General features: G+C 51.5%; 1 protein-coding gene across 1 annotated transcript in view; it reads left to right on the top strand.

The window, feature by feature from the left end:
• SCMH1 (sex comb on midleg homolog 1 (Drosophila)) overlaps positions 1–9,733 on the top strand; it is a gene marked incomplete at its 3' end in the record, with an annotated part of 41,845 nt that overhangs the window by 25,103 nt on the left and 7,009 nt on the right. The window contains exons 7-10 of the mRNA XM_010016790.1: positions 2,099–2,331; positions 2,902–3,028; positions 3,991–4,191; positions 4,803–4,988. Of these exons, the coding sequence (XP_010015092.1) occupies positions 2,099–2,331; positions 2,902–3,028; positions 3,991–4,191; positions 4,803–4,988 (747 nt within the window). The remainder of the gene's footprint in view (positions 1–2,098; positions 2,332–2,901; positions 3,029–3,990; positions 4,192–4,802; positions 4,989–9,733) is intronic.

Genomic DNA, 9,733 nt, shown 5'->3' with positions numbered 1-9,733 from the left:
CCTGCCCACGGCAGGGGTTGGAACTGGATGAGCTTTAAGGTCCCTTCCAGTGCTGACCATTCTGTGATCTCATAGAGAACTCTAATGCATTTGGAAATAAAATTAAACCAAGAAACTGAAGGCACCAGAAGTCTCACCCTGCCCCTCCCCGACAAGCAGAACAGGGCCAGTTCCTGGATGCACCATGCACCCTGTTGTTTGCAGTGGTGCAAAGTGAGGTTAGGATGGGTCTAAGCCACCTGAGGACAACTGCAGGACATTCTGCACTTCACTGTTAATGCAGGTAACTCATAGCTGCACCCAGGAGCTCAGTATGACGGGGCAGGGACAGCAGAGTTCTCCATCCCATACAGCTGGTGGGGGCACACACGAGGTTTGCTGGTGGCAGCCACACAAGGAGGAGGAGGAGGAGGAAGAGTACTGCTTGGAGTTCCTGGCCCTTCTCTGCAGCACCAGGTGACCTCTGTGTCCTAAACATGCCCCAGCCCAGTGGCCTTGCTGTGACCATGAGCTGGCAGCCTGGGCTCAGCTCTGTGCCCTCCTACCCCTTGGCACATCCCAAGACATGAAGGCTGGGGGTCCTGGTGGCTCCTGAGGCCTGGAGGAGTGCCTGGCCAGCGTGTCAGCCCATGTGAAGCTTGTCAGGTAACACCAGGCCTGTTTTTCAGGTGCCCAAATGAACCATTTGCTCATGTTTTCTCAGACCTGGCAGCCAGGTTCATGCCCAGTCTCCCTGTGGAGAGCACAGGGTCAAAGCTGGAGTCAAACCTGTACAGCAAAGCAGGATCCTCCACCTCCAGTTCACTTAAGGCCAAAATGAGCTGCTACTGATGGGATCTTATACACACCTTGTACACACCTCCCCATAGCAGCCATGCTGTCCACCTGGGCTGCACTTTGGTTGGCAGTGAAGCAGTTAACAGAGCCCTCAGTTTGCTGCCCCATCCCTGCAGTGTCTCACTGCTGTCACCTCACAGCCCACTGATCTTCTCCAGGCCCCTGGAAAGCTGGACCCAGCCCCATTTGCTCTTTGTGCCAAGGGAGTGAATCCCTGCTCCCAGTCACTGCTCACAAACCCTCCTGAGGAAAACCTTCACAATCTCCTTGTATACCCACAGTAGTGCTGCCATCAGGGCTGTGTATCAACCTGATGCCATCCGGGTATCAACCTTTCACTGCACTTTGCTTCCTTGGCCAGGATTTTCTCCTTAATTATAAAGACCCTTGCTTTAAAAGAGGGGGTTTATGGCATTCAGAGCCCCCATGTTGAATACACAGTGAGGTTTCCAGCTTGGAGAAACAAGACATCCTGATGCTCACTGTGCATGTTTCAAAACCTGGGAGGGTTTGGGTTTGTTTCCTTTTAGCAGGAGTTTAAAGGGAATACTGGTCCACTGAGCTGCGCCAGCTCACCTCCAGCCTTTAGCAGGACTTGGGAGAGATGAATGACCAAATTCAGAGGATTTGTGGACCAGAAACCTGGTTTTGTCATGGCAAGCATGAGAAGATAAGAAGGAACAGACCCTGTGCTGGCACTTCCTTACCTCTGGCCGTGTGGGAGAGGAGCAGGACAGCAGATCCAGCTGAGATGAGCTGATACTCAGGGCCAGGACTCTAGTCCTTGAGGGCCTCAGGGATGGAGCTGGTACCTTCCACTGCATTCACTGATGATTTAGGGACAGAGCAAATGTGATTTCTGCCTTGGGAGAAGGGATTTCCAGCACAGCACTGGCTCTGGGACTACCAGGCAGGTCTTGACTGATCCTTTCCCTAGGAATGCTTTCCGTGCGTTCTACGTGATCGCTGGCAGGTCACCACTCGCAGCAGGAAGAGGTGTAGGTGCCAGTTATGTTCAGGAAGGAAGGTATGGCTGAAAGCATGATCCTTCTGGAGCTCAGCCCAGCCGTGTCCCACAGCTCGAGTGCTGAAGCAGGATCAGTGCATTTGGTTTTTATCCTGGCGTGGAGAGCCGGAGCCTCCGTCCAGGGGGCTGCGAATGCTCCAGGTTTCCCATGTGACGCTATGTAAAGATGGAGGCTGCTCTTGTTTTCATTCTCGCCTGATTTAATTCTATTTGCTTTTTCTCTTTTTATTTCAGTTGTGATTCCAAAGAGCCCTTTACCTGCCTCCGAAGTAAACTCGGAGAAACCTAGCATGCACAGTAGCACAAAGACTGGTTTGGGGCAGCAACAAGGGCAAAGGCGTCGCAAAACAGGGAAGAAGCGTGGTCGAACGACCAAAGCGCTAATCCATCACCCCATGCCTACACCCTCCAAGTCAGTGGAGCCTTTGAAATTCCCCAGAAAGAGAGGCCCCAAGCCTGGCAGTAAGGTAAAAGCTGATGCTGATGCAGGCGGGTGAAAAGCAGGTGCTGCAAGTTCTGCCATGGGATGGTGCATGCGTGTGTTTGTGCACGTTTGTCTCAGCCTCTGGCTGTATGACTGCAGCAAGTAGGAGACCAGAGGGGTATGTGGGCTGGGAGTATCCCTCAGAGTCCAGCCCCAGAGCTGTAGAGAATGTCTGTGTCCTAAAGATCATTTCCATCAAGAAACTCTGTCTTTGGAGCTGCACTGGCTGTGAAGGAGCATGGCAGATGCTGTGATCATGACAGGATGGCCAAACGGTGGAATAAGCTCTTCAGTCCATCGTGTGTAGCTAGTCTGTAGCTAGTCTGAGTCAAGCAGAGGTGGCAGATCTCAGGCTTGTTATTTTGTCAGGATTGTGGTGTGTAAAATGCACACATACTGATTACTAGGCTCTTGAGACTCCCCGTCATCACCATCAGAAGTGTGTCATGTTCCACAGTGCCTTGTCTGTTGGATGCAGAGGAGAGAGTGTAGTGATCATGGGTGGTAAAGGAGAGCAGGGATAAAAGGAGAAATATCTCCTCTTTTTCTGCAGAGGAAACCTAGGACATTGCTGAACCCAGCACCCACCTCTCCAACCACCAGTACCCCAGAACCAGACACAAGCACTGTGCCCCAGGACGCTGCTACAGTCCCCAGCTCTGCCATGCAGGCTCCCACAGGTAAGGGTCTTGAACCACATTCTCCACACGTTAGGAGCTGCATTGGTCAGAGAGTGACACACTGAGGTACTCCTGTTCCTTCCTAAACTTGTAGCTAGCAACCATTGCAATTCCTGAAGGGCTGGCCTGAGAGAGAGTGTGTCAGGAGGAAAAGAGAGCCCAGCAGTTTATTTCTCTCTCTGTTTTGGAAATAATGAAGATTGCAAGGCCATCTATCCAGTGCAGGGACCCCTTTCCCTGCATGCTCATGGTGACTTTACAGCTCTCAAAGGGCTCTTCTCATAGCCCACCGGGCCCGAGGCACTTTGGTGTGCAGCATCTCTTGTGTGCCTGGGGTGTGAGCGCTCTCAGACCGTGCCAGGCACGGCTGCTGACCCTACAGCAAGAAGCAGAACGATTGCTGAGCAACAGTGGCCATGATCTGTTCAGCTGCAGGATGTCCAGGCGAACAGGGACAGGAGGAGCAGGAGTGGCAGTGCAAAGCATATGCTCTGCTACAGCTCTGAGATGCACTAAAGATGAATCTGGGCAGGAAAGTCTAGTGCAAAGATGCTTTTTGTATGGTTGGTCAAGCACTGGATATGGCTGAGCCCTCTGGTTCCACAGAGTGACTGGCCAGTTTTCAGAGGACTTGAAAGAGCAGGGGCTGCACCCCTTCATCTCCTTTGTCATCACAGCCACCTTCCCTGGCTGGCTCAGGAACCACTTTGCAGCCTGTCTGTGGGAGCCTGGCTGCAGGGAAGAGTGCAGGAGGGACAGGGACAGTGTGGAAGATGAGTGAGAGGCTGGAAGACTTTGGATTCCCCTCTGCTGTTAGGATGCAGACAGGCAGTTGCGGTGGATTCCCCTTTGCGAGTGGTTTGACGGTCTTAAGATCTCAGCATCTCTCAGGCTGGATTTTAGGCATCTGTTTCTTGCTTTCTTGAGTGGGTTAATGGCAAACACGTTTCTCATCTTGGCAGTTTGCATTTACTTGAACAAGAACGGCAGCACTGGGCCCCACCTAGACAAGAAGAAAGTTCAGCAGCTGCCGGACCATTTTGGACCTGCTCGAGCTTCTGTTGTCCTGCAGCAAGCAGTACAGGCCTGCATTGATTGTGCTTACCATCAGAAAACAGTCTTCTCCTTCTTAAAACAAGGCCACGGGGGAGAGGTCATCTCAGGTGAGAACTGGCCTTGGAGCACTTTGCCTTCGGAGATGTCATTGCAAGAATTCACTCGTTGGAAGATGCCTCTCCTGAAGCCTGGTGCAGTCGTGGGCCAGGGGCAGACAGAAGATTTCTGTCTTCTCTTTCTTGCCAAACATCTGTGCCAGGGAAGCAGCAGCTCGTGGCTCACCCAGAGCAGTTAGTGTGGCCTCTGGGCACAGCTGCTGGAGAAGGCAGCATTACACTTCCCCTTCCATCCCCCAGCACTGCCCAAGCTCCGGGAGGAGGCAGATCGGGTGGGAATGTCAGCACTGACGTGGAGACAGGCAATACCCCGGGTTGTCATCCAGTGTTTGCCCAGACATGGGGCATGCAGGCCCCTCTTTGAAAGCCTTCCTGTGCCCCGGAACGCAGCTTCCCAGCGCTGCAGCCCCATCCCTGCTGCTGGGTGCAGCAGACTGGTTTTAGCCTGTCCCAGCGCTGAGCCAGGGGAAGGCAGTGGCTTTTGTTTGCTCTAGTCTAGACCAGCGATGCTGAGATACAGAAGCTGGCTGTGCAGCCCTGGGCGTAGCCTCCTGCCTTTGCTGGGGGTTTACGTGTTGGGCTCTGTTTGTTTCTGTCTCCAGCTGTGTTTGATCGGGAACAGCACACTCTGAACCTGCCAGCAGTAAACAGTATCACCTACGTCCTCCGCTTCCTGGAGAAGCTCTGCCACAATCTTCGCAGTGACAACCTCTTTGGGAACCAGCCTTTCACTCAGAACAGCCACATGCAGCGCTCACACGAGTACGACCACGACAGGTATCTACCAGGTAGGAGCTGGGGGGGGTTGGCGTTGTAGGTGCCCAGTGTCTTCACCCAGAGTTTACCTCTATCTCAGGAGACAGGCTGAGTGTCAGAGCCTTCCCTGCAGGGTTCATTGCATCACACCTCGTGTCATGCACACACCCCCAGGGCTCTTTTTGCGGGCAGGGTTCAAGTTGCTGTATTTTCTGCCCGTCAGTCTGATTTCCATCTCTGCCTGTAGGTTTCCGCTCATCCGTGCTGTCTCCTTGTCTTCCCTCCTCTCCTTGTTCCCCCAGCCCTTCCTGCTTCCTGTAATCTGATTAAAGTGACTTCACCCAGTTAGGAATTATTTTGTGTGAGAAATAGAAGAGCGATAACATGCAGCAGGTAAACTGCAATTAGGAATGGAACTAAAAGCCAGCAGAGCACTTTCCACGCTGGCGGTGAATCCCCTGCCAGCAGACAGCGCATCCAGCCCTTGGTGGGAGCATGGCCCGTTCTGGGATGAGGCAGGCTCAGCAATCAGAGGCATAGGTGGCTTTGTTTTCCTCAGCATGGAAAGGAACCTTCGTCACAGTGAAGCAACACACCCTGGCAAGATATTTCATGCCACAACACAACTTGTCAGGCTGCAGAATTGCTCTTAAGCAAATGCAGTGGCAAATAAGACCAGTAGTTTTCCCCACAGTGCTGTGTAGTGGCAGCAGCCCTAGGGGTGGAAGCTGCCTCCCCAGGCTGGCCATGGGGCTCTGGGCGAGCTGCTCCTGTAGGAATGCTGGTCATGGAGAGGATAAAAGCTGTCTGCACCCTCTTCAGTAGCTGACAAGTGTCTTGTGCTCATCTTCTCTCCGTGCTTCCTCCGCTACCTTTCTGCCCCCAGGTCAGCAAATAGATGTTGTGCAGTTTGAGGGCTTTCCAAAGTTAATCCTTTGGATAATTAAGGCTCTTCTGGTGAGAAGAGCATAAAAGGATACACACTGAGGGAGAATGTTTAAGGAGAAGCTGCTAAGGGTGAAGCTTAGGGGCCACAGCCTAGTGCTTCATTGCAGCTCACAAAGCACCCAGACTCAGGGGAGGGGATTGGCAAGAGTCTAAAGAGCTGAGGACCTGGGAGGGACTGTCCTCTGCTTCCTCCATGGCTGCTGAGCTGCCTGCAGGCTGGAACAGCAGTGCCAGGAGCAGGGAGCTGTGCTGTGCTGTAAGAAAAGAGGAGCTATAGGAAGTGGGTTGGCTGCTGTGGCAAGTACAGGAGCAGCGTGTCTAGTTACTGGGACTAGAGGTTACCAGGGAACCCTCAATTAGAAGAAATCAGTGTGTTTCAGTGGGGGATTATCCTGTGGTCTTGAGATAGAGCAGAAACAGAGTGGGAGGAATAGGACTGAGTCTGGGCATGGTAGCAGGCTTGGATGGGGAAGGTCCTGTAGCTCACACACATGGCTTTGAGCCCCCATGAGATGTCAGTGGTGTCTGTGCTGAGGACTGGGCAGCCCAACAGGGTGGGAAGGTTTGAAGAGCAAAGTCAGAATTCAGGGCAGCTCAGGCAGAGCACCAGATATGACACGATGCTCAGACCATCCCTTCCTGAACTTTTCCTTAAGAGTGTTTGCAGGGATTAAAGGAAGATTCAGCATAGCCCAGAGAAGTGGTAACACCTAGTGCTGTAGCTCATGCTGATGTCTCAGGGATTGCTGGGCATCTGATCATCTAGCACCTTTCTCAAGCACCTGAAAGGAGGTGATAAACGTTGTTATTTATACATTCCTGTGGCTTCTGATGAGGGGTTAGGGCTGGTGATGGAAGAATGGGGATGTGGTTGTACATCAGCTTAAATCACACCAAGTGTTGATTGCTCTCACCTAATGTGGTCTCACCCTCAGCTCTGTGTGTCCTGCCTTGTTCCCTCTACAGTGGAGGTGCTCATGTGCCTGAGTGGGGCTGGTTCTTCCAGCAGTCACTGGTTAGGACTGGGAGCTGGGCTCAATTCCCAGAACAAACTGGCTTTACAGGAGCACCACTGTGGGTCTGTGGAGAACTCATGTGTGTGCTTGGGGAAGGTCTGCAGCAGCCCTTGGGTCAGCTGCATCCTGGGGTTCTGTCCTGCTAAGTAAGGCATAACCATGCAAGTAAGGGGAGTAGATCAAGTTGTACATCAGGGAACAGGAGGTGTGCAAGGACACGGGAAGTTGATTACTGTGAATGGGAAGAGGAATGGGCTGTGAGATGATGTGAACAGGTAGATCCGATCTGGAGCTATCAGAAAACCTGGAGAGACCTTCTGGACCTCTGAGCCTTGGGTCCTGTTACTACAGACACCACAACGTGCAGATGCTTTAATGAACTCTGGAGTTGGGGGTTTTGCTTTTCCCCTGGAGGCTGCCCCCTGGGGTTTTGCTGCAGCCCAGGTTGACTCTGGGCAACTTGGTATCTGTGTCTCCTTGTCTTCTAGCTTGACTTAGTTGTTCTTGTTGTAGTAGTAGTTAGAAAGCAGTTGTATCCTTCCGGGGAGCTCACCTTTTGGCTGCCCTGGGAAGAAGGGCTCTGCTCCCCTCATCTAGCGTTGGTTTGAGTTAAACTTTGTGCAGCGCCCAGAGTGGCACCCAGTGCTCTGGGGAGGAGCTGCTGTGGACATGGTGCCACAGCCCTGGCACCTCCATGTTCACAAGAAATGTCCCTGGAAGCCACTTTTCGTCACTGTGTCCTTGTAGCAGGTGATGATCAACCCATCCTGGTCCATACCATCCATTAGTGTCAGCTGCAGGTTCCCAGCTCATGGGACAATGCTTCAGGTGCACGTCTGTGTTTTGCTCTGGATTCACCTCCCTTCTGAAGCTCCACTCTAGATAGATTTTCTCTGCATCATTTTAAATGCTGTTTCATCTGGCCTGCTGTGGGGAGACATCAGCAGGTTCCATCAGTGAATCTCTAATAAGATTTGTGCCAAAGTTATTGATGAAAATATGAAAAGACACTGAGCTCCAGAATGATCTTCAGGAAGCTTCATTAGCAACTGCTCTCCAGCCTCGGGTTCTTGCTCCGTGCTCTGCTGGCTGTTCCTCCCCTCAGATCAAGTGTTTGTGCATGAACAAGGCTTCTGGTAATGCCCATGTTCTCTGTCTCAGCTGGTGCTTCTCCATATCAAATGCTTTGTTGAGTTCCAGGTGAATGAGATTGATCGTTCTTCCTTTGTGTGATAGATCCCTTGTTTTCCCATGATAAGGAAGCTGTTGGGTTAAGTCTCCTCTGATGTGTGTGCCACAGGTAATTGCAGTGTTTTCCCTACCCGTCAGCACCTCTCCAAGCCTGGCTGCAGCACTGCTGAGGTCAGATGGGAACATTTTGTCACCAAAATCATTTTTTCACCTTCTTTTTCCAATGCTCACACCATGGTTCCCATCACTCCAGCAGCACCTCACTGAGTTCTGTTACAATCTGCTGCAGCAGACCCAGGGTTTCAGGTGCACCTTCTTTCTTAAGTTATATTTTGGCTTCCTCTGCACCTTCACATCCCCACTTTGAAAGTGTTCTGTTATTTGACTTCCACTTCTTAGTCAAGGGGGTATCTTTTTGTTCCTGTCCTGTTTCCTTTATCATTGTCCCTGAGTTCAGTGTGGCTGTGACTGAAAGTGAAGGGGGGTGGGATTTGCTGGTGGATGTCACTGGGACATTGACACTTGAGCTGGTTGTGTAGACACACTCTGCAGTCAGGGAGCAGGTACCAGAGCAGCCAGTGCAAGCCACAGCATCCTAAAGGAGCCTGGACTTTGCCTTGGTGAGGTGAGGTGAGCAGATACTCCCTGACTGTGAAGGTGTCCATCCTGAGGCCTTGGGATGGCCAGCACCACAAACCCAGGCACGGGCAGAGCTGCTTCTCTTCCTCCCCACCAGCCTCCCAAGGTGGGTGAGCTGAAATGCACCTCAAAGCTGGCCCATGTCTTCCAAGCAAGGACCTGTTTTTCTCAGCCTTTGCCTTTCTGCACAGTTTCCTCTCACTTGTTCCCACACACTTATTACTTCTGTAGCTGAAAACATGATCCTGCCTTTTCCTCTGCACTGTGTCAAAAGACAGGATGAGTTAAAATGTTCCCTTTATCCCTGTGCTCACCATCCTGTGGGGTGTACAGCTCCTCTGAGCAGCTCCTTTTCATCCCCAGGAAAGGATCTGCTTGTTCTCAGCATCCTGCTCAAAGTGGACATTTATCTACTTAGATTTGGGGTCCTTTTCTCCCAGGTTATTTCCTCACTGATGATACACATTCATGATGTTTATGGCATCTTTTGAACTGAAGGTAGTTTCTTTTCTTGTCATCATCACTGCTGAGGCAGCTCTGGGTATTTCTCCATTTCTTTATTTTCTTGTCCTTTAAAATTGGAGCCCCAACTACAGACTTACTTTGGGTTATCCTGCCATTAATTTCCACTGACCTGGGTTATCTGCTGCAACCTGACCTTGTGTCTTTACGTGACTTTTAAAACGAACCCAAACCAAAACCTGATCAAGCCTTTAAAAAGTATCACCTTCTGTTGTGGTTCGGTGACTGCCTGGAGAAGGAGGTTGTGCAGTTTTACAGTTAGAGGTACCCAGACAGCATTTGTTTCCCATCTCAGTCTGTTCCTACAAGGACTTGTCCTGAGGACAGTATTTGTCTTTCTAATAATTTCATAGAATGGTTTGGGTTAGAAGGGACCTTAAAGCTCATCCAGCTCCAACCCCTGCCACGGGCAGGGACACCTCCCACTAGAGCAGGTTGCTCCAAGCCCCTGTGTCCAACCT

Source organism: Nestor notabilis, unplaced genomic scaffold (assembly GCF_000696875.1).
Source record: "Nestor notabilis isolate BGI_N333 unplaced genomic scaffold, ASM69687v1 scaffold4536, whole genome shotgun sequence".
In the NCBI taxonomy this organism is placed as follows: Eukaryota; Metazoa; Chordata; class Aves; order Psittaciformes; family Psittacidae; genus Nestor; species Nestor notabilis.
The sequence above is the reverse complement of the archived record's forward strand: the minus strand, read 5'-3'. Positions and strand labels throughout refer to the sequence as shown.